Raw genomic sequence first — 25,036 nt, forward strand, 5'->3', positions numbered from 1 at the left:
AAAGATCGCACCTTGTCTACCGTGTTTTGTCGACATGTGTCGTTTTATTAAACTATTTTACTCGCGTAAAAAGGTTGGATGGAAACATGGTTGGTAACATTATTTCCCCCTCCCCCCCAAAAATCCTGTGAGGTATGTGCAAGTGTTTTAATGAACCCTGTTTTCATTTCCTGGGAAAGGAGATCGCAAGAGGATTTCCTTGGAAGACTTGATTTCCATCAGAGTAAATCATTAGTTGTAATGTCTTTCACAGCAAACAGCAATATTCCATAGGTACAATCTCATAATATAGGCTACTCTGAATTATGGTCTTGAAGACAGTTGGACTAAGCGATTGTAGTGCATATTGTATAAGTGCAATAGATACTTGCAATAGATTGCTTGTTTGTTACATTTATAATCGCTGTTTTTATTAAATAGTTAGGGAGCCACATAAAGGATATGATTGAACTGGAAACCTAACGTGATGTATATATTTCACTGGGGGATAAATGGTAATGACTGAGTGTACCTCGCCAAAACCAAATGAACTTGATCTAATGGCCTCTGTTAAAGAAGGTCTTACACAGGCACGCCAATTCTGATATTTTTCCCACTAATTAGTCTTTTGACCAAACACATTTAGATATTTTCACATTAGATATTTTTCAGATATGGTCTGATTGGTTAAAAAATAAATATACATTTGGGGAAAAATTATCAGAATTGGTCTGCCTGTGTAAACGCAGCCTTAGTTTTATAGATTTGTTTTATTCAATATGTTCTAATCTTAGCATTAATCGGCCATTGCCTCAGGACAATGATCCAGTGTTACTGAATGGTAAAGGGAATAACTGTCAGTGAATACTGACCAAGGATGTCTAAGTGTTTTATGTTGTTTGTTTGTAATAGGTATAGTAAGGATGGATGGGGTAATTAATATATTCACTGTAGAACTATATATGTACTAAGCTTTTTGAATATTTGAGTTCACTCATACTCAAAATAAACGATTCCAAAACTACAAAGCCCAGAATGATTTACAATTTTGAGTACCAGGCTCATATTGGTACAAAAAGGATTTAAATGGATAAGTCACTACATCGGTTGACGATCTTACTGTGTTGGGTACAAGGAATAATGAGCATGCAGTCAGATTTCTGCTGCTGAAAGTATCCCAGTAGGGTGCGCCATTGACTTGCGCTAAAAACAATATCAGTCGAGTGCAGACAATTTAATAAAAAAACAGTCAACTTGTTTCTGAATGAAGTCGAAGGTAGTTTTAATTTGTCACGTGCTTGTGAAACATGTTACGTATGTACAGTTGAAGTCAGAAGTTTACATACACTTTAGCCAAATACATTTAAACTCAGTTTTTCACAATTCCTGACATTTAATCCTAGTAAAAAATCCCTGTTTTAGGTCAATATCACCACTTTATTTAAGAATGTAAAATGTCAGAATAATAAAGTGATTTATTTCAGCTTTTATTTTTTTCCATCTCATACCCAGTGTGTCAGAAGTTTAAATACACTCAATTAGTATTTGATAGCATTGCCTTTAAATTGTTTAACTTGGGTCAAAAGTTTTGGGTAGCCTTCCACAAGCTTCCCACAATAAATTGGGTGAATTTTGGCCCATTCCTCCTGGCAGAGCTGGTGTAACTGAGTCAGGTTTGTTGGCCTCCTTGCTCGCACACGCTTTTTCAGTTCTGCTTTGTGATGGCCACTCCAATATCTTGACTTTGTTGTCCTTAAGCCATTTTGCAACAAAAAAAAATGTTCTGAGGTCTTGGCTGAATTGTTTTGATTTTCCCATGATGTCAAGCAAAGAGGCACTGAGTTTGAAGGTAGGCCTTGAAATACATCCACAGGTACACCTCCAATTGACTTAAATTATGTCAATTAGCCTATCAGAAGCTTCTGGAATTTGTTTATATCCCTGTTAGTGAGCATTTCTCATTTGCCAAGATAATCCATCCACCTGTTGTGGCATATCAAGAAGCTGATAAAACAGCATGATCATTACACAGATGCACTTTGTGCTGGGGACAAGAAAATGCCACTAAAATGTGCAGTTTTGTCACACAAAACAATGCCACCGATGTCTTAAGTGTTGAGGGAGTGTGCGATTGGCATATTGACTGCAGGAATGTCCATCAGAGCTGTTGCCAGAGAATTCCATTTCTTTTTTTTTCACCTCCCCATTAAATCGAGTTAAGGAGGAAGTTGACCTCAGCAGCCTGAATGGAGAATAGAAGGCTGCATGTATTCCCTTTGGACAGTAAGATGAAATTACTCTATATCGCATCTGCTGGTCTTTTGGCTCCACTACTACTGAATTATTAGCGCTTATAATGCTTTTAAATGTTCACAATTAACCAAATGCATGTATTAATGCTATATACACTATACATTATAATAGCCTCCAAAATAGCCTCCAATACCCTACTCAACAAATTGGATGCAGTCTATCACAGTGCAATCCGTTTTGTCACCAAAGCCCCATATACTACCCACCATTGCGACCTGTACGCTCTCGTTGGCTGGCCCTCGCTTCATACTCGTCGCCAAAACCACTGGCTCCATGTCATCTACAAGACCCTGCTAGGTAAAGTCCCCCCTTATCTCAGCTCGCTGGTCACCATAGCATCTCCCACCTGTAGCACACGCTCCAGCAGGTATATCTCTCTAGTCACCCCCAAAACCAATTCTTTCTTTGGCCGCCTCTCCTTCCAGTTCTCTGCTGCCAATGACTGGAACGAACTACAAAAATCTCTGAAACTGGAAACACTTATCTCCCTCACTAGCTTTAAGCACCAACTGTCAGAGCAGCTCACAGATTACTGCACCTGTACATAGCCCATCTATAATTTAGCCCAAACAACTACCTCTTTCCCTACTGTATTTAATTTATTTATTTATTTTGCTCCTTTGCACCCCATTATTTTTATTTCTACTTTGCACATTCTTCCATAGCAAAACTACCATTCCAGTGTTTTACTTGCTATATTGTATTTACTTTGCTACCATGGCCTTTTTTGCCTTTACCTCCCTTCTCACCTCATTTGCTCAGATCATATATAGACTTGTTTATACTGTATTATTGACTGTATGTTTGTTTTACTCCATGTGTAACTCTGTCGTTGTATCTGTCGAACTGCTTTGCTTTATCTTGGCCAGGTCGCAATTGTAAATGAGAACTTCTTCTCAACTTGCCTACCTGGTTAAATAAAGGTGAAATAAAAATAAATAAAATAATTAATTACGCTTATTATAAAGTATTACCAATATTTCTCTCACCCCAAAAATATTTTGGGAATATATACAGTAAGGAATATATACCAATCTATTTATGGTAGCCTTTGTTAATTTACAAACATTCATGTAGGAAGATCGCATGCACTTTTAGAGAGGGGGCGGATCTTAGCCACTGATGACGCAAATACAGTTGTGCCTTTTTATTCAAATGACGGATGTTGTGACATTGCATGTAGAACTACAATGCTATGGCTACACAATAATAAATGTCTCATGGTTGTAGCCTATGATTTTCCCGTCATTGGATTTACCTATTGTCACTCAGATACATAAGGCCTATTATATTCGCCAAGGCAAGACGTTTTGCCAAAACACAGCCTATTTTACAGATATGACAATATTTTGTAGGCTAGATAGTAGCGTAAATACATGTAGGCAAATTTGTGGTTCAATTTACACACACACATTTATATAACGTTGTGTGCGGGGCTGTAAAGTGTTCTGGGACGCACGTTAACTTTCGCTGTAGACGGGTGTATTCAATTCCGCCGATTCCGTTTCAAACCGTTTCTTAAACGGAACGAACGTGGAGTGACTTGCCTCAATTTGTCCAACAGAAACTCTCGTTTTAGTTGCCAAACGGAATGCAACTGTTTGGACTCATGATTACACACCGGGCTTCAGACGGGTTAATGAGACAGCTGCTACACGTGACGGTTATATGGTTGTATAACGCAACAATATTTAGGTCAGCGCGATTCTTGTTTGGCACGTGCACACTTACATAAAGTCTCGTGCAGAGGTCTCGAATAACACTGAGGTGAGGAGACAAAAAACATGTTCGAAAGAAGGGGAAAAATAACACTCGAATGAGTTGATTTATATGGTAATTTCTCAGGTTGGACACGGATATTTACACGAGAAAGCAGTGCTCACTCACAACACGAAACCATTCAATTATAGGGAGCCTGTGTCGTAGCCTATTTATAGACAACCACTTTTCCCTCAAATACATGAAAAATTACACTTTGTAGCCTATCATTTTAGAGGATAAAATGAACGAATCTGTGTTGCATGAATGTTTGTCCTACTTGCTCTGGGTTAGACTATAGCCTACGAAACGATTGTGTGTGTGTGTGAATGCAATGGACAGAGTGTCCCCTTCACGGGTGGTTGGGTAAATGAATGCGAGTGTAGTGGTGATATAGGAGGAGACAGATTGACCTCTTCCGCGTTTTCCTGGAGTTGTGTCCTCATTACCCAGGAGGCTACTTTATCCTTGCACGTGTAGGTCTACGTTTTTATGTCTACCCCCTCCCCGCCTTAGTACAGAGAGGAGGAAAAAATAAAGTACGTTTACAATCCCCCGCCTCTTCCACAGTAGGCTATTTCTACCACATTTAGGCTACACTACCACTTCCTCATGTTCTGCGGCGCCGGGCTGCTGCTGACCGGCTCCAGCCATGTCCAAAGAGAATTTTGCCGCCGGCGGCAATGACGGGACCGCAGACAAACGAACAGGTACTGATAGACCTACTTGTACCGCGTTCAAGACAACTTGGAACTCGGAAACTGAGCTCTGGGTTTCACGTTTGAAAAGGATCAGAATCAACCAATAGGAACATCTACGCAAAAACCGTACGCAAATTCTCACTTGGGAGGTTCTGATCTTTCCGAGTTGTCTTGAAAGTACCACGTGTGAATTCTCTAGACTATGAGGTGATAATAGTTTATTGTAGTCGATGCTATGCGCCGTTTGGGATTTGAGGGGAGCTGTTTCTTTCGCTTTGAAAACAATTCTGGTTATTCCCCAAAATGTAGGTCAGTAGATCAGTGGAGCAAACGCACACTCGAGGAAGTCCTGGGACGCGCTCGTGGAAATTTTATAATTTTGGACATATTTGTGGCATTCTACCATGTAATTTCGCAGGTAGGATTTGTTGTGATTTTATTACAATATGTGCATGGTGGAATTGTATTTATGGTAAACCTGGTGTAAAACTATTCAGCTGCCTTTTCATTGGCGGTCAATAGATCTTATGTTCATCCCTTTGGTATTTTTGCTTAGACTAATAGTCTATGTCGGTTAGCCTGTTAATCAAATAAAATGGCACCAATCACGTAATTTATGCGTGGATAATGCTTGCACCATATCCTGTTCAGTCGCACGTATTGCCCAAATTGTGTTTTATATATGTGGTTGGATAGCCTAAAGTCATAGCCTAGTTTACAGGTTTTCATAGTGGTAGAATGTCAATGTATCGCGGCAAGTTTGTACTTTTGGTGACGAGAATTTCCGATGTCTAAAGCATTCTGATGCATTGACACATGTTCGTAAACTGATCTCCATGACCCCATTGTGATTTTGGCGATGCATGGTAAAATGTTAAAGAATATTTCCAAGAATTGGGTTATGAAACAGTTTCCAAATTCTTAAAGTGGGTGGGTGGATTTATTGGAACGCAGCCCAAAACAAGTATTGTTCCTTCCCGAACGTGCAAGCTAGGCTAATATTCTGCATTCATGCTTAATAACGCAATTTCCCATTCTGTAAATTGACCATAACATCCAATCCCGTACGTGTTATGAATATCGTTGAATATGGTCACCCAGGACGCTCCCTTGAAATAATACCTATTTGCAGCATAAAACACGAGTAAAAAATGTATAGGCCTGCCTGACACATTTTAATTGAGCCTATACGCTACATCAAATAGGCTAGCTGCGCTTTGGCCACTATGACTGTAGTAACTTGTTTAGGCTATGTAGGCTAGTGTTCAGTTATTTTGTAAAACACCAGAGCCTATCATTTGATAACTTTTCAAACACAAGCTGCACGTGTCAAATATGAGGCAAACATTTTGACATTGGTTGACAATTCTTAATGGTGTTGTAGGCTTAACACTCAATTTCTGTAACAATATTTATTTATTCCTGACTTAATAATGATTGCACTTAAAGTAGTACCAGACCTAAAGGTGTTCTAGGATGACAAACGTTACACAGGAATGGATCAAGAGAATGGACATAGGAAATAATGTATTACATAGCACTCTGTTAGGCAACCAATTGTTAAAACCGTATTGCCAACAGTCAACTGTACTTCACCTGAATAGCATAGATTCCTCCATTACAAGATGTATTCCCTCTGTTTTGTATATTGAATAAACAAAATGTATTCTACTGTCAGCCCTCTTTCTTAATATTGTACCTCATCTCATGTATGCATGTGTCCAACATGGTATTGCCATTTTGCCTGGCCCATAGTATTATTCAAAACCAGTGCAGAGGTTGGTGTGGGGGTGGGGGCGATTCCTGTGGGAGTGAAGGGGAATGGCTCTCAGGTGTAGTCAGATTGGCAAGTGTGACCGGTGTAGAGTTGCCTTTCTTTTCTTGGCTTAAAAGACAGCCAAAGGATTGGATCTATTTTCAGATAAGAAAAACAAGCTTCCTTAAATTAAGTGACGTGTAAAGCTCAGATTCCTCTGAAAGAAAATGTGCAAACACAAGGAGGTATGATTAGCCATTAATGATTAACCCATAATTCATTCTAGGCTTTTACATGTAAGATTGATGAACAGGTTTGTGCAGGACAACTTCAATGGAACTTCCCTTATTCCACGAGGGGGCGGGGTTATGATGGGGAGATGAGAATAAAGTGCATCATGTAAACCTGGACACTAATAACTAGTGTAAACCTGGACACTATTACCTAATAACTATCAGGTAATAAACAACATGCTTTTTTCCAGTGAATATAATAGGGAATCTGAACTCGGATACTCACCACTGACCAATACTGCCTTAACTAGATACTGCCATAACGTCATACTGCCTTAACTAGATACTGCCATAACTTCATACTGCCTTAATTAGATACTGCCATAATGGCATACAGCTTTAACTAGATACTGCCATACCTAGATACTGCCATAACATCATACTGCTGTGCTGTCTAATCAACTTTTAGATATGAATGTTCTAGTTGTACCATAGACCCTATCGACACACTGGGGTTCTTGTGTGAGAGCGACAGGTGAGTAGTGAGGGATAGGGGAGGTTGATTATGAGGCACCAGCACCAGTAGAACCAGCCACAGGAAGCTCATCTGATGAGGGAGAGTCCTTTTGAGGGTCCATTTATATGGCTGTGACTGCCAGGGTCTTCATCATTATCATCATCAGCTGAAGACTTGGACCAAGGGAGTAGTGCGATCCTCGCCACATTTATCCAGCCAGGAGAGAGCATCATCCATGGAAGGTTCCGTGGCTGCGTTATCGAGCTCCAGTGCACAGCCTTCTCACTCCGTCACACAGGCCTCACTTGCCATACAGTCATCTCTTAGGAAGCCAGGACCAGAAGTGTAATCAAGGTGATTCAATTGACCTGGTTTCTGCACCACCCACTCATGTCCTGCACAACCAGTGAACTTGTTGATGTCTGGTTCTCAGTTGTCAGTGTGTTTGCATTTCCCTCTGCATCTCCTATTAGCGTCAAGAACTGGATCAACATTTAAGAAGAGTACTGTGAATTTTTACTTTCAGAGAACAGAAATGAGTTTCTGCTTGTATCCCAATACCCCCAAGACACACACACCCTAAGGGGTCGGAAGCACTCTGAGCATTTAAGGGTTAACTGCTTTGCTCAGTCACAACAGCAGGATATGACATGGAGAGAGGCTGGCCTAGCCAGGAAATGACTGCTGCGTATTTACCAGGGGTTGCTCCGGTCCCCTGATGAACTTTGATCCAAACTGGGTCAACGAAACGGACGTGTAGCACAACCATTTCCCCACATAACTACCTAATTGTATTTGATATGACATTGTCTTCCCCTTAAGTTAGTTACTGCAAAATAGGGATCTTCACTCTTCCCTTTAGAATTGTGTTGGATTTTATGAAATGTATGATGTTCTAATTTATATCAATTTTTAGGTAATGTTAATGTACATTCTAAATTTACCCCAACCCTGAGCTGCTCACTGTCATAGTCAAACATCCAAAAGCCACAATGTTTCTACTTGATTGGGCAACAAACTTTGTCAGATTTGTCTTAATTATTTTCATGAAAATTGAAAAATAAATAAATGGAGATTAACCCTACATGATGATACAACTACAGAATTAGCTAAATGATTACAATTACCATAGTTCCACTACCATCTCTACCTGTGGAATATTTCCACTTGTTTTGCTTTTATGCTACTACAGTTTCTCATGCTTGGTGAGATGCCTGCAGGAAAAGGAAGAGAGAGGGCAGGGCTGGAATATTTTCTGCATTCCACCTCTATCAGAAATGACCCCACAATTTCTAGACATAGCCAAGGTTAGTTCATTATTCATTATTCTTAAACTTTTGTTTGCATTAGAATCCCAAAAGTTCTTCCCCCTTTTAAACAATATTTTATATAAAATATCACCGCTTACAGTATAATGGGGAGTTGTGCAGGAAGTAGGTCAATGTTACAGCATTATATAAGCAGTGAAGTAAGGGATAGCAGAAACCATCACGTGCCGCATGCTGGGGGAAACTGGGCTAAAGCCAGTGAGTAGTTAGACGCCCTCTTATGGTGACTTACTTGCTACATGGAAACTCATCACATGCTGCATGACAGCCGGGAGAAACTGTCAGTGCCAGAGGTTGGTGTCTCGTAGGCTGATTTAGGTTGGAGAGTTCATTCACCCCACCTGCCAGGTTTATGGCTTTCAAGATTACTAGTTACAAGCTGGAAGGCCATTTCCAGTTATCTGAACTGAACTGAAATTAATTTACACTGAGGAACATTTGTCAATGGGCTTACAATTGAGAGTTTATTTACAGTCCTCTCAAGTGGTTGTTAGTTAGTGCATACACACTTATCATGTGACTGATCACCACAAGAACATTTACATTTACAAGATGGTTTAAAATTATTATTCTTTTTAAAACTTTTTGCACAATATTAAGTTACAATCCAAGGCAGCTTGAGGTCAACATCCATTGAGTTGGTATTTGTGCCATCTTCTGAGGAAAGCAAGTAACTGCAAGCATTCCTTATTTTATTTTCTCAGTCCTCAGTTGAGGGTTTCAGTTGCTTATCGGGGATATGTGAATGTTCTTCATGGAGGTTTTCAACATTGGCAAATATAAAAATCAGGGGAATTAAACAAAACACCAACCCATTTTGTCTCAGGGCCTCCATAAGAGTGTCAGTGCTACAATAATGCATTGCATTTGACATTGGATGAATTACAAATGATGAGAAATCAAAACTAATGTATCAGTTTTGTATGGTTCTTGTGCCTGTGGTTTAGGACCCTTGCAGTTAGGAGAAACCAATAGCCTTCCTGTTTCTCGGCCTGACGTCATAACGCCCCACCTGGCAGGAGCCATGCCTGATGTCATAACCCCCCACAAGGCAGGAGCCATGCCTGATGTCATAACCCCCCACCTGGCAGGAGCCATGCCAATCCAAGAGCTGTCTAGGAAACGGAAGGGGGATATAGACAACAGGTAAGAGCAGAGAGACCTCACCTTTCATAAAGCAGGATAAAAATAAAATTCTTATTTTTGTCTCTTACCCGGTGGACTTATATTTTATGTTCTCCATGTCTTGCAGGGAAAATGGTGATGCTCAAATAGAGGAGGAACAGAGCAGGTATTTGAAGATTCTTTAGTAATGAATTTTATTATTTATTTATTTATTTACTAATCTTGGCAAGATCTCTCAGGGCCAGGCCAAGTGTTGAAATGAATAATTTTAAATAATATATATTTCCCATTCCAATTCAGATCGGAAGATGATGATCAACAGGTGAAAATAAAATGCTTCAGGTAAGAGCCTGGGCATACATATTCATTTGGTATATTGAAAAGGGAGTTAAAGGCCAAATGCAGCCGTTTAAAAAACATCTCAATATCAAATCATTTCTGGGTAACAATTAAGTACCTTACTGTGATGGTTTTCAATCAAAATGGTCGAAAATAAACAAAAATAGCTTCTTAGCAAGAGCAGTTTCTCAAGCAAGAATTTCTCTAGGACTGTCTGGGAGTGGTCTGAGTGGGGAGGGGAAAACTGAAAAGCAATTTGGAACTCATTTATTGGTCTCTTAACTAATTTACCGCCTGGTGATGTCACCAGGCAGGCCAAAACTCCATCCCACCAAAACTGGCTGAAATTTCAGGCGGTCATTTCAAACACCTCTTACACTAAAAGGACATTATCATAATTTCACAGTATTATTCCAACCTCATGTGAAAATATATAAAACACAGGAAAATCACATTTTTGACTGCACTGGCATTAAAAAACAGGAGGATACTTTAATATTATATATTACCTAATACTCTAATAATACAGTTGAAGCTGGTGGCATGATGGGAATGACCACATAAATTTAACGCCAATAATAACAATAAAACACACGCTTTCATGTGTTGTTGCTTTTATAAATTATATCATGCTGACTTGATAGCAACCCATCAGACACCTGTATACTTAAGTGTGTGAGATATGTGTGAGAGAGACAAATAAGAGTAATTGTGCCCTCACTCAAAGGGAGCCACACAGCCAAATTGAAAAGCGGCGGAGGGACAAAATGAACACCCTTATTGACGAGCTGTCAGCCATGATCCCCTCCTGTAACCCCATGGCCAGAAAGCTTGACAAACTCACTGTGCTGCGAATGGCTGTGCAGCACCTCAAAGCCCTGAAAGGTAGGCCTCATCATCCCTAAACGGTCCTTACAACACAGTACCACACCAGGCAATCTTTGCAGCACCACACATCTCTTTAAGGTAGGTCTCATGAAGCTATACGAATGCAGTTAGATCCTAGGACACACGATGGCGGCAAAATACACAGCTGTGCACAAATAACTTGGTTCATTGCTGATAATATACAGTACCAGTCAAATGTTTGGACACACCTACTCATTCAAGGGTTTTTCAATATTTGTACTATTTCTACTACATTATAAAGTAATAGTGAAGACATCAAAACTATGAAAAAACACACATGGAATCATGTAGTAACCAAACAAGTGTTAAACAAATCAAAATATATTTTATATTTGAGATTCTTCAAATTAGCCACCCTTTGCCTTGGTGACAGCTTTGCACACTCTTGGCATTCTCTCAACCAGCTTCATGAGGTAGTCACCTGGAATGCATTTCAATTAACAGGTGTGCCTTGTTAAAGATAATTTGTGGAATTTCTTTCCTTAATGTGTTTGAGCCAATCAGTTGTGTTATGACAAGGTAGGGGGGGGTATACAGAAGATAGCCCTATTTGATAAAAGACCAAGTCCATATTATGTCAAGAACAGCTCAAATAAGCAAAGAGAAATGACAGTCCATCATTACTTTAAGACATGAAGGTCAGTCAATGCAGAAAATGTCAAGAACTTCAAGTGCAGTCACAAAAACCATCAAGTGCTATGATGAAACTGGCTCTCATGAGGACCGCCACAAGAAAGGAAGACCCAGAGTTAACTCTGCTGCAGAGGATAAGTTCATTAGAGTTAACTGCACCTCAGATTGCATCCTAAATAAATGCCTCACAGAGTTCAAGTAACAGACACATCTCAACATCAACTGTTCAGAGGAGCCGTCATGGTCGAATTGCTGCAAAGAAACCACTATTAAAGGACACCAATAATGAGAAGAGACTTGCTTGGGCCAAGAAACACGAGCAATGGACATTAGACTGGTGGAAGTCTGTCCTTTGGTCTGATGAGTCCAAATCTGAGATTCTTGGATTTTAACTGCCGTGTACTTGTGAGACGCAGAGTAGTTAAAAGGATGATCTCCGCATGTGTGGTTCCCACCGTGAAGCATGGAGGAGGAGGTGTGATGGTGTGGAGGTGTGTTGCTGGTGACACTGTCAGTGATTTATCTAGAATTCTTGGCACACTTATTCAGCATGGCTACCACAGCATTCTGCAGAGATACGCCATCCCGTCTGATTTGCGCACAGTGGGACTATAATTTGTTTTTCAACAGGACAATGACCAAAAACACACCTCCAGGCTATGTAAGGGCTATTTGACCAAGAAGGAGAGTGATGGATTGCTGCATCAGATGACCTGGCCTCCACAATCCCCCAACCTCAACCCAATTGAGATGAGTTGGACCTCAGAGGGAAGGAAAATCAGCCCACAAGACTGTTGGAAAAACATTACAGGTGAAGCTGGTTGAGAGAACACCAAGAGTGTGCAAGGCTGTCATCTTGGCAAAGGGTGGCTACTTTGAAGAATCTCAAATATAAAATATATTTAGATTTGTTTAACACTTTTTGGTTACTTCATGATTCCATATGTGTTATTTCATAGTTTTGATGTCTTCACTATTATTCTACAATGTAGAAACTAGAAAAAGTAAAGAAAAACCATTGAAGGAGTATGTGTGTCCAAACTTTTGACTGGTGTTGTATAAAGATTTAATATTCATATGTATTTTTAACTCAAGTTATGATAGAAATGTTGAGCTCCTAAGGGACAGGTACAACACAGACTAACAGCTCAGTGCTGTGTTCGTCTCCACAGCAGGTGCTAGCAGTTCCTTTACTGACGTTAACTTCAAACGCAAGCCTTCGTTTCTGCCTCAGGATGATCTCAAGCACCTGGTGCTCACGGTAGGCCGCCCTTCAATCTGTCTCAATCTCTTTCTCCAATCAACCAAAATCAAGCCCATTTGGTATTGTGGCAGCAGTCACAACAGTGGGGTAGGATTATGTGGTGTGTCGATTTATAGTTTTTGTGTGTTGGGTCTACTAGGCTCCAAAACTAGCTGAGAATTTGGGATATGGGAAATATAATATTAACCAATAATAAAGGGGTCTAGGGTTATTCCTTTATAATTACAATAATGAGGTCAAATCTACAATGGTTTTTATTTTCAAAGTGCCAAATTTTATCCAAAGATATGAGAACATGGTGGACATGTTTCTTCTTCAGACTTTAAGTCTACACTTTATTTTATGGACAGTACCACAGGTATACCCTCTTGGTTTGCTACAGTATTTTTCCATTCAGTTGCTAACTAACTTTACTCTGGGAAATTACTCATTAGAAAAGGATGTGTCAACTGCTCAGTTCAATGTAGAATTAAATATAGAAGTAGCCAGTTCTTTCCGCTCGCTTGGAGTGTTCTGTTGTATAACCTTTGCCAGCTCTGATCTCCCACAAGTGTGCATGTTTGTCACACAGAGTCTTCCATTTTAGAGTAAACCGAGAGAGTGGATACACACGGATGGTTTATACACTGTAGCAGTGTCAGTGTTTTCATGGATCCAGATTGAAATATATTGAGGTTGTGCCGTGTCTCATTTCCCCAGGCTGCAGATGGGTTCCTGTTCGTGGTGAGTTGTGACAGGGGGAAGATCCTCTTTACCTCAGAATCCGTCTCCAAGTTCCTCAACTACAGTCGGGTCAGTGAACTGGTTATACTTAAGCAATAAAGCCTGAGGGGGTGTGGTATACGGTCTGATATACCACGGCTTTCAACCAATCAGCATTCACCCAGTTTATAATATACAATAAGCAGGTCTGGCAGTCTTAATTTACTACTTCATTCTAAATTGAGCTAATTATTGAGGTGGATTCCAACAATGTCCCCATCACTCAATCCTATCTATTATCCACTTAAATACTCTCAATGACAACTTTAGGAAGAGGTCATTACTTAACAGTGTTTATACCATTAATTTAGTTCCATGGTTTGGTTTTCTTTGGCCATTTGTAACAGGCACCCCATGCCCCTACCACTCCCATTGATTGTTAGCTAGCGGTGGCTAAAGTTAGCAGACGTTTGTAGTGGCTGTCTAAAGAAAACTGAACCATGGATTATATTTTCTCCTGGCCCATTGATTACTTACAGGGTGAGGAACTATCTAACATTAAATTGTAAAATACTGAAATTCTCTTTTAGTACCTTGTAATTTCTGTACCATAGTAAAGTTATACCTGAATCTGTTTCATGCTTTATATTGTGGAGGTGATGCTTGAAGTGGAGACCGGAGGTTTAACCAGAAAGTTCAGGTGGTTCTGAAGTGGGGATCTGAATCATTTGTTTCCCCTAGTTCAGAAGTATAGTTGGCTAGCTAGCTAGCTCACACAAGATTTGGTTCCGGGTTCTGAGATGAATAGTTTGGTTCTGATAATTAAAGTGCTGTTTTTGTTTACAGTTGGAACTAATTGGACAGAGTCTTTTTGATTATGTCCACCCGAAGGACATTAGTAAAGTGAAAGAGCAGCTGTCAGCCTCAGGATTATACCCTCGCGAACGGCTCATAGATGCCAAAAGTAAGTCTGCAAAGACTTCATTTAAATGTGTCTGATGCTGGGACTTTCATATCTATTTCTCTCTGTGTTCTGTTTTGTTTGTGTCTTGTTGAGATGCAGTTAAAGCTATGTCACCACTATAACGGTATTACTTTAAAGAAAGTTGCAGCTTTTATCTCAGTTCTATTAGCACAGGGGAAAGAGCAGAGAGCCTGGGTTCTGTTTGTTGTTGCTTTACTGGTTTCCACTTTGCCCTCGGTCTCTATTGAGGTCACAGATTCATACTTTTTATATTATGTCTTCAATATGTTTTTTTTAAATATTGTAAATATAATATGATGTTGTTGTATCATAGGCTCTCCCGGTTCTTTAGCAGGGTTACAGGTGCAGGACCTTCCTGTGGGAGCAGTTCAACTGTGTACAGGGGCACGGCGCTCCTTCTTCTGCCGCATGAAGCACAGCAGAACAGTTATGAAGACAGAAGACAAAACCATCCAGCCCAGCAGCTCCAAGAAAAAGGGTGAGAGAGCCATGCAGAAAGGACTTTCACTAAATACATCGTAAGAGCAGAGAGAAACGTGGTGGTCATCAACCCAGAAGCACAATTTATTTTTCTTGATTCCATCTCACTGAGGTTAGCCCTGATAGGGCCATGATTGGAATTGCATATGGGGGTTAAACGTAAACACGTGTTTTATGTACACTGTCTCCCCCTGTAGAGTCTCAACGATACTGCACTGTCCATTGCACTGGTTACATGCGGAGTTGGCCCTCCACCCAGCTGGATGCTGAGAGTGACGATAACGAGTTCTCCCATCTGTCCTGTCTGGTCGCTGTGTGCCGTGTTCACCCTAACAATGCCTGTCAGCCCTCACTAGAGGTCAAGGTCAAACCCACCCAGTTTGTCACTCGCTTTGCAATTGACGGCAAGTTCACCTTCGTGGACCAACAGTAAGTTGTGCCTCTTACCCCCTCCACAAACCTTTTTGCGATTTTCACTCATTATTAAATATTATTGGAAAGTGTTGGCATAATTTTGAACCAATACTGTTCATAAGGGGGCATTGTGGGCATATCCTTCACCTGATGAAAAACACTGAGAGGGAAATAAAACTGAATCTATACCCTGTGAAAGTAACCGCCCCTTTCGATTTACTTCTGGATCAAGACCGCTAATCTTTTGAACTGGCTTCACGATTATATAATCAAATTCGTAGTATATATATATATTACAATTATATTTGTTTTTACTGAGTTTTTGCACTTAAGACCATTGCGCTACGTTTTTGCCCATTGAAGACCATTCAAAAAGCCTACAAAAGTTTAAAAAACTACAAGGTTGAGGGGCAGTCACTTCCTGGTAACTTTCATAGCGTATTGTTCTCAGTCTTTTGTTCATATTCGATCTCTTTCAGCTGAGTTGAGTATGTTTTGATACATACTGTAATGTTAGCCAAGGCTACGGTAAGTTAAATTGGCCTTGGTTAACATTACAGTTATACCCTGGGTAACCCAACCTGTGCTTGTATTAACAGCGAAAGAAAGAAACAAATAAAGAGAAAAGCAATGACGTTGGTTAAGGCAGGCCTGGCAGGCAGTCATCTTGGATAGGGTTTGCCATGGCACCCCCTACCCATACCACAGTGGCTGTAAGTGTAATGGGGCTACCCCAAGTTTTCCGGCAACTGGTCTGAATGCATTCCAAGTGAGACAATATACCCCTTGAAGAGATGACTGTGCTGATTATTTCAAGAGATGGCAACAGTACAATACTAATACTGTTGGTTTGAAATACAGATTATACATTGAAAAATGTTTACTTGGAACATTGTGTTGCAAATATTGTTTTTCACATAGTAAGCATGTCAAGATAAAGACCTTTTCACTTATCGGTTGTCAAATAGTTAGCTTCATTTCACAACAGGAGCCCTTTAACATATGTGAATTTATTATTATGACCCAGGCTGTCCTAAAATGTAACACTGGTGGTGAGATCTTCTGACCAACAGCAGAGAGTGCATTGAATGCGTCAGTCCAATTTGATTTATGTTTACAGTATAATTCATATTATCTGTAAGTAGTTTTCTTTTTGTTGTTTTGAGTGAGATTCTTTCTACTTTGGCATTTCATCCCAATTCAGGAAACAAGAACCCAGCTCACTTTACCGTGGTCAAATGTTTGACAACCATTCCATTTACTCTTTTCCATAGCAACAGAAAGTCTGCATTATGTATATTGATGATTATAGTTAGTATTTATTGTGCCATTCTGAAATGATGTACATAGTTAGAGCTGGTAAGTGGACAGTAAATATCAACCTGGGTCTGTAGTAGGTTTAGAGAGAATAACAGCCTCCTTGTCTCTGTCCTTCAGAGCCACTACTGTTCTGGGCTACTTGCCACAGGAACTACTGGGGACGTCTTGTTATGAGTACTTCCACCAGGACGACCTGCGACCCCTCGCAGAGACACACAGGAAAGGTAATGGAGAATAGTTTGGTTGTCTTTCGTATCTACGTATGGGTGAGAACCATATGTTCTCCAGATGTGCAAGGTGCTCAAACAGATATTAATTATATTTCGGTTGCACTTTATTTTGGGTTGCAGAAGATGAACAGGTTCTTACCTTTGTCGCATGGTAAAATGGTGATTACACTATAATAACCTGTGCATTATTAGTTTTTTATTGGGGGGATTCATGACTAAAACAAGCACATTGCAGTGATCGAAGTGGCATTTTGTGTCTCAACAGTTCTCCGCAGTAAAGAGAAGATTGAGACCAGCTGCTACAAGTTCAAAACAAAACTTGGCTCCTTCGTCATGCTTCAAAGTCAGTGGTTTAGTTTTATAAACCCGTGGACCAAAGAAATTGAGTTTATTGTGTCAACAAACCGAGTTTTGTAAGTGCCTTTTCACATTAGGTCTAGATTGTGAGTTGAACAATCTATAATGATAATCAGTAAAATACATTTAATTTAATAATCGGATTCGAATCAAGACACAAGTTCAGTCAAAATTGTCCCATTTTGGACCCAAAATGTTGTTCGAGAGTCCTCAGCGCTGTACTAATGACATCATACAAGGGATGTACAGTCATTTGTCATCTGTACCCTCTCCACTCACAGTGGACCCGGTCACACAGAAGCTGAACAGCCGAGCAGCTCCAAGCTGTTGGACGGTAAGGAAAGGAATATTTGTCCTGGTCATTCTGAATGTTGTTTGGGTGTGTGGACCGATGTCAGCTCACTGTCCTGACCCCCTCCCTCTGTTACAGAAGAGAGCAAACATACTATCCTTATCCCTGGCATCTCCAGTGCCATGGCCACTATGATCTACGCTGGCAGCATAGGGACCCAGATAGCAAACGAGCTCTTGGACTCCAACAGGTGTGTTGCGTGTATTATGGCATTGTTTTACAGCTTTCTTTGACCACCAGGAGGAAGCCGGTGCTTGTACAGTCGGCTTACATCGTTTTTTGTTTTATTGGCACATGACTTTGAATATTTTGTTGCCTTAGTCCTGCTTTCTTTCACCGCCAAAATGTGCAGGGTCAATTGTTCTCCATCGAGTGAAACCTCCAGTCCCTTCTGTCCACCTCAGGACAGGTCTCCAATGGTCTCCTCTCATGCCAACGTGAGTCATCTTACCTACCTCACCTCTCATCCTACAGTGTCTTTAGGGCCCTAGGCAGTAGTTGTACGTTGACTATATACAGTATATCACAAACGTGAGTACACCCCTCACATTTTTGTCAATATTTGAGTATATTTTTTCATGTGACAACACTGAAGAAATGACACTTTGCTATAATGTAAAGTAGTGAGAGTACAGCTTGTATAACAGTGTAAATTTGCTGTCCCCTCAAAATAACTCAACACACAGCCATTAATGTCTAAACCGCTGGCAACAAAAGTGAGTACACCCCTAAGTGAAAATGTATAAATTGGGCCCAATGTGTCAATATTTTGTGTGGCCATCATCATTTTCCAGCACTGCCTTAACCCTCTTGGGCATGGAGTTTACCAGAGCTTCACAGGTTGCCACTGGAGTCCTCTTCCACTCCTTCATGACGACATCACAGAGCTGGTGGATGTTAGAGACCTTGCACTCCTCCACCTTCCGTTTGAGGATGCCCCACAGATGCTCAATAGGGTTTAGGTCTGGAGACATGCTTGGCCAGTCCATCACCTTTACCCTCAGCTTCTTTAGCAAGGCAGTGGTCATCTTGGAGGTGTGTTTGGGGTCGTTATCATGTTGGAATACTGCCCTGCGGCCCAGTCTCCGAAGGGAGGGGATTACATTTACATTTAAGTCATTTAGCAGACGCTCTTATCCAGAGCGACTTACAGATTGGTGCTTTCACCTTATGACATCCAGTGGAACAGCCACTTTACAATAGTGCATCTAGGTCTTTTAAGGGGGGTGAGAAGGATTACTTTATCCTATCCTAGGTATTCCTTAAAGAGGTGGGGTTTCAGGTGTCTCCGGAAGGTGGTGATTGACTTCGCTGTCCTGGCGTCGTGAGGGAGTTTGTTCCACCATTGGGGGGCCAGAGCAGCGAACAGTTTTGACTGGGCTGAGCGGGAACTGTACTTCCTCAGTGGTAGGGAGGCGAGCAGGCCAGAGGTGGATGAACGCAGTGCCCTTGTTTGGGTGTAGGGCCTGATCAGAGCCTGGAGGTACTGAGGTGCCGTTCCCCTCACAGCTCCGTAGGCAAGCACCATGGTCTTGTAGCGGATGCGAGCTTCAACTGGAAGCCAGTGGAGAGAGCGGAGGAGCGGGGTGACGTGAGAGAACTTGGGAAGGTTGAACACCAGACGGGCTGCGGCGTTCTGGATGAGTTGTAGGGGTTTAATGGCACAGGCAGGGAGCCCAGCCAACAGCGAGTTGCAGTAATCCAGACGGGAGATGACAAGTGCCTGGATTAGGACCTGCGCCGCTTCCTGTGTGAGGCAGGGTCGTACTCTGCGGATGTTGTAGCGCATGAACCTACAGGAACGGGCCACCGCCTTGATGTTATTTGAGAACGACAGGGTGTTGTCCAGGATCACGCCAAGGTTCTTAGCGCTCTGGGACGAGGACACAATGGAGTTGTCAACCGTGATGGCGAGATCATGGAACGGGCAGTCCTTCCCCGGGAGGAAGAGCAGCTCCGTCTTGCCGAGGTTCAGCTTGAGGTGATGATCCGTCATCCACACTGATATGTCTGCCAGACATGCAGAGATGCGATTCGCCACCTGGTCATCAGAAGGGGGAAAGGAGAAGATTAATTGTGTGTCGTCTGCATAGCAATGATAGGAGAGACCATGTGAGGTTATGACAGAGCCAAGTGACTTGGTGTATAGCGAGAATAGGCTTCTCGCTATACTTCTCGCTATATATAGGCTTCTGCTTCAGTATGTCACAGTACATGTTGGCATTCATGGTTCCCTCAATGAACTGTAGCTCCAACAGTGCCGGCAGCACTCATGCAGCCCCAGACCATGACACTCCCACCACCATGCTTGATTGTAGGCAAGACACACTTGTCTTTGTACTCCTCACCTGGTTGCCGCCACACACGCTTGACACCATCTGAACCAAATACGTTTATCTTGGTCTCATCAGACCACAGGACATGGTTCCAGTAATCCATGTCCTTAGTCTGCTTGTCTTCAGCAAACTGTTTGCGGGCTTTCTTGTGTATCATCTTTAGAAGAGGCTTCCTTCTGGGACGACAGCCATGCAGACCAATTTGATGCAGTGTACGGCGTATGGTCTGAGCACTGACAGGCTGACCCCCCACCCCTTCAACCTCTGCAGCAATGCTGGCAGCACTCATATATATGCTGTATGGTCTTGGCCACCGTGCTGCAGCTCAGTTTCAGGGTCTTGGCAATCTTCTTATAGCCCAGGCCATCTTAATGTAGAGAAACATTTCTTTTTTTCAGATCCTCAGAGAGTTCTTTGCCATGAGGTGCCATGTTGAACTTCCAGTGACCAGTCAGTATGAGGGAGTGTGAGAGCGATGACACCAAATTTAACACGCCTGCTCCCCATTCACACCTGAGACCTTGTAACACTAACGAGTCACATGACACCGGGGAGGGAAAATGGCTAATTGGGCCCATTTTGGACATTTTCACTTAGGGGTGTACTCACTTTTGTTGCCAGCGGTTTAGACATTAATGGCTGTGTGTTGAGTTATTTTGAGGGGCCAGCAAATTTACACTATTATACAAGCTGTACACTCACTTTACATTGTAGCAAAGTGTCATTCCTTCAGTGTTGTCACATGAAAATATATACTAAAATATTTACAAAAATGTGAGGGGTGTACTCAATTTTGTGATATACTGTATATATATTTTTATTTTCATTACGGCATAAAGGGAGAGAGTATGGTGTTTTTTACATGCAGGTCGCAACCATAACCACTTGAGTTCTTCCTATGAACACATGCCTTGCATAGATTAAATACTTTTAAACTGATTCTAATATTTTGATGTACTTTAACTTATCAATAACCAGGGTAAATATTACACCTCTTAATAGTTGCGTTTGAAGAGTTTTGTAAATGGGACTTTGTATCAAAAAATCTATAGAGCAAAGATGTTCTGTATTATTATGTACCCACTTGTCCTCTTGCAGATGTCAAATGAGGAGGTGACTGATACAGTGAGCAAGTCTAGATCAGAGTCTGCTTCAAAGGGGGCCTCAAACGCTGGCAGCAACACACATATGGACACAGGTAGTTACCATTCAAAATCCTATACTAAGTCATCTTAGAAGCAATGCATTTACATGATCTTTCATTTACCTAGACTGTTATCAGTCAGACGGTTTTAAGTGTATGTTTGGGTTACTTAGTTATACTTAGAGTTATCCTTGGTTAGCATATGACTAACATAACATCGATTTTGATGACAGCCCGTTCTCCCCCAGCAGAGAGCTCCCAGATGGACCTGGACAGCATGGTGGGACCAGTCCTCGGTATCCTGAGCAACGACGAGGCTGCCATGGCCGTCATCATGAGCCTGCTGGAGACTGATGCCAACCTGGGCGACGCAGTAGACTTTGACAACATGCACTGGTCTCACTAGCATAGATTCAAATGCCATGAATTCAGGAGAAGAATTTAGATTCCAATTCAAGAATTGAAAAATGATATTTATTATTATCTACATTATTTCATTTATTTATTTAAGCATTTTCAAAGAGGATTTCATTCAATTCCTGAATTGGGATATTAATTCACTTCCAGAATTTAAATGGAATTGACCCCCAACTCCATCAGTCCTTAACTCTGTAGTTTATGGTTAGACGAACTCCATCCAGGGACTATTTTCATGTGCTCTGCTACCAAGGAAACAGATTTATGTGCTTCTGAGGGACTTCTACAGCTCTCTGTTTAAGTTTCAGCAAGAGAAATCTAGCCTGCGCTAAAACCAGCTAACTCTTTGATGGCTTACACAGCTGGTTCAATTGGTGGGGATTTTTTTTATCAATGTTTCAATGTAACTGAATGTGTACTAAAACCACCCGAGTTTGCCTATATCTGAGGGGTCACAGATCGATACCAGTTCGGTACTCTTGGGGTTTGCGCCGGTGTGAAAGTGATCAACTCAAATTCCAAGGTAGCGGACGGAAGCATAGGTTAATCAATTGCAAAGTATATTAACTCTGAACACTGATCACTTGTGTGAATAACTTGAAATGAAACATTACAAACGTGTCTTCACTCAAATTGTCATTGTCTATTATTACAAAGTGAAATTGTATATTGTTCTGTCTTTTTGCTCTTGCATTGTAGGCTTCTGTGTAGGTGTCTATTGTAAAGACACCAGCATTCCTTTTTCTGAAGTCACTCAAGAGGTAGAGCTGCTTCTCTTGAAATTTTTTTATTTACACTGAAACAGAACACCCTTAAGATGCACCTGCAGGGATGTAATGGAGGCTAAACGCACAGAAACAACTTTTTATTTTGTTGAAAGCATTTACACATTTATTCCGCAACGTTGGCGTTGTTAGCAATAGCATGTGCTTTGCCTATCCTAGAGGAACACAATGGAAATAAGCTCTCAGGCTTGATTGTGTTTTGTCCTCAATGGTTTTAAATATCTGTTCTTCAACTTTTTAATGATCAAATAAAATACTCACTGCCAATCATCAAAACCAGCTTTCAGGTCTTACCCAGTTTAATCATTTTCCATTACATCCCTGTGCATCTGCCTTATACAAACACATCCTAGTTTGTTTGAAATGTGGAGGTGTGAAACTAATCCAGACAAGGAAAATAATGCTTGCAAACAACCTTTTGATCCTCGCTTCAGCAAATTATTGCGAAAGCCTCTTTTAGTCCAAGAACTAATCTCAATACCGTGTCTGCCTTTGCTATGAACAGAGCATTACTTTCTGTCTGTGTGAAGTTTGCACACCTTCCAAATACTTCAAATCCAAGTGCTTGAAAATAAATGAAGTCTGTGTTGCTGGAATTCAATCTAAATGCACTGTACGTTTTGTTCTGCAATTTTGGTTGGGGAACAAAATGAGGGACAAAGGGGAGAAATATCAGTGAATCCGTAATGACTTGAATTGTAATGCCTGTGTGCACTCATGCAGTGTTGATTATTATTATACTTTTTGGGTGAGGGAAGATCATGGCTTCATGTGCAAAGAATCAAGTAATCTGGCACAGCAAAGCAAATGAATAAACTGCATGTCAAACGTTGATATTCTTTGGCTCTGACCATGCAATGCAATTAAACATTAAAAACAAATCTGAACCCATTAACAAAGTTTAATATGAAACTTATGTTTTTATCTTGAAAGTTTGTAATCGTCATCTATAGGCATGACTTAAATATAGAAAATCTGGAAACTGCATTTCAATTCAGATGGAATATAAAAAAATATGTATGTGAATGCAATCGAGTGTAATTGTCCCTAGGAGTACTATGGTCCTTACACTACCCTCTTCCTTTAGAAAGTGAGTCCCTCTGCTTCACTCTCACAAGTCCCTTGTGCCCGTATTGATGGGAAATCATTTTATGACCTCTCAGCATTGCCATCCCACTTCTGACACCCAATGTAGTTCATTCAGGGGGTACCGACCAAGATTTGATCCCGGTCCCCGTGACTGTCAGTTCAACACCTTAACCAATACTGTATGTCATCCATAGAGATTCATATTTGTTGACTTAACAGAATTTAAAAATAATTGTCTCAATTAGCGTTTGCAACACTAGGATTGTGGGTTTGATTCCCGGGGCCACCCATATCTAAAATATATGCAAGCAAGACTAAGACGCTTTGGATAAAAGCGTCTGCTAAATGGCATATATTGTATTACTATAGACCAGTTAGGGGTCAGAGGTGTGATGCAGGTATTTCCTTATTATCTAAATCAAAGGGAAAAGTCCATTGACCATTTAGAGTGGCACTTTTGCATTTTTCTTTGGCTTAAGTTACGGTAAGCCATATTCCATTTCCTTATAGGAATAACACAGCATTCCTCTCAGTGTCATAGTCTTTGAGCACACTTGAGGCTGTATCTCGCTACAAGAGGTAAGCATTCACACTTCTTCCTGTTTTTAGGATCCTAATTGAATTAGATGTAGTTGCTGACTTACTTTGTTTTCTCTGTATAGAATCAAGATGTCGATGGTACAGTACCTAATAACTGACAATGGATAAGAGTCCAGTCTTTAAGTACAGGCAATGCCCTCTCTAAAGATGAGCTTTACATAGCCAAAGCTAACACCTGTACACAGATCTCATACAGTTGTAGGTAACTAATAGCCAGCATATATTTTGGCAGTTCAATGATCTAATACTACAGTCAAATTGAATAATTGAATTTTAGTTTCAAACCTTACATTTGTAATTTTTCCAACCCACTAATTCAAATGGTATAATATAAATAGTTTTCCATTTTATTTTTTATTTTATTTTTCTCCATTTTCTAATCTTGAAATATTGGTGTGGTTGGTAGGAAAAACAGAGTGATTTCTAAGTCTGTAGGTCAAGTGGATGCTACCACTACAGTGACGTAGGAGCTCAACCTAGCCTATCTACACTGTAGTGCAATCTTGCCTGTCCAAAGTGCACTTAAGCTCTTAAGGTTAATTGGAGAACTCTTGCCCAATAAATAACCTTTGAGTTAAATGGGTGGTTCTTGACGTGGCATCCACGATTCTTCAGAATTCTAAAACATACTTACTTGAAATGCTTGGAAGTTAATTACCTATAGTTTTAATTTTTCAGTTTAACATTTATAGTGTTGATTCAGGAGTTAAATTAATACTAAAGAGTTAAAGGAACACCCAGTGGTGTAAATTATCCCCCGTGTTGGTATTAATAACCAGACTTGAACCAAAACCAGGCCAATCATTATATTTCCCAGCATGCTCTATTGCAGGTAGACTTTTTATTTTATTTTCCAATATCTATGTTTTTGGATGTAATTGATTGATTAATTAATCTTATGCTACCCCAATTATAAATAACACATTTTTTCTTAGCTAATCCAATCTGTTACTTGGACTTTTTGCAACCG

The 25,036-nt window shown here is 40.7% G+C and overlaps 1 protein-coding gene across 10 annotated transcripts; it reads left to right on the forward strand.

The window, feature by feature from the left end:
- The first annotated feature begins 4,555 nt into the window (after positions 1 to 4,555).
- On the forward strand, positions 4,556 to 23,276 carry LOC115132975 (basic helix-loop-helix ARNT-like protein 1). 10 transcript variants are annotated; one of them, XM_029665738.2, is made up of 18 exons: positions 4,556 to 4,760; positions 8,450 to 8,564; positions 9,533 to 9,731; positions 9,838 to 9,876; positions 10,011 to 10,052; positions 10,777 to 10,934; positions 12,764 to 12,852; positions 13,555 to 13,647; positions 14,404 to 14,521; positions 14,856 to 15,020; positions 15,220 to 15,451; positions 16,874 to 16,980; positions 17,252 to 17,399; positions 17,625 to 17,677; positions 17,774 to 17,885; positions 18,048 to 18,132; positions 21,130 to 21,229; positions 21,409 to 23,276. In XM_029665738.2, the coding sequence occupies exons 1-18, from the start codon at positions 4,734 to 4,736 to the stop codon at positions 21,579 to 21,581; spliced, it is 2,055 nt and encodes a 684-aa protein (XP_029521598.1). In that variant the 5' UTR covers positions 4,556 to 4,733; the 3' UTR covers positions 21,582 to 23,276. The 10 variants fall into 10 exon arrangements, with proteins under 10 accessions (XP_029521598.1, XP_029521603.1, XP_029521599.1 ...); XM_029665743.2 differs by having other exon boundaries at positions 14,877 to 15,020; XM_029665739.2 differs by having other exon boundaries at positions 12,767 to 12,852.
- The last annotated feature ends 1,760 nt before the right edge of the window (positions 23,277 to 25,036 follow it).

The sequence above is a fragment of the Oncorhynchus nerka genome, linkage group LG8, assembly GCF_034236695.1.
Source record: "Oncorhynchus nerka isolate Pitt River linkage group LG8, Oner_Uvic_2.0, whole genome shotgun sequence".
Lineage (NCBI taxonomy): Eukaryota > Metazoa > Chordata > Actinopteri > Salmoniformes > Salmonidae > Oncorhynchus > Oncorhynchus nerka.

What these genes read in the sequence shown, in the direction of transcription:
- LOC115132975 (XM_029665738.2), top strand. Translation starts at nt 4,734, where the DNA reads ATGACGGGACCGCAGACAAACGAACAG. An exon ending in AGTTCCTCAACTACAGTCGG is followed by an intron (nt 13,648 to 14,403) that starts GTCAGTGAACTG and finishes TTTTGTTTACAG; the next exon opens with TTGGAACTAATTGGACAGAG. An exon ending in TTCACCTTCGTGGACCAACA is followed by an intron (nt 15,452 to 16,873) that starts GTAAGTTGTGCC and finishes TCTGTCCTTCAG; the next exon opens with AGCCACTACTGTTCTGGGCT.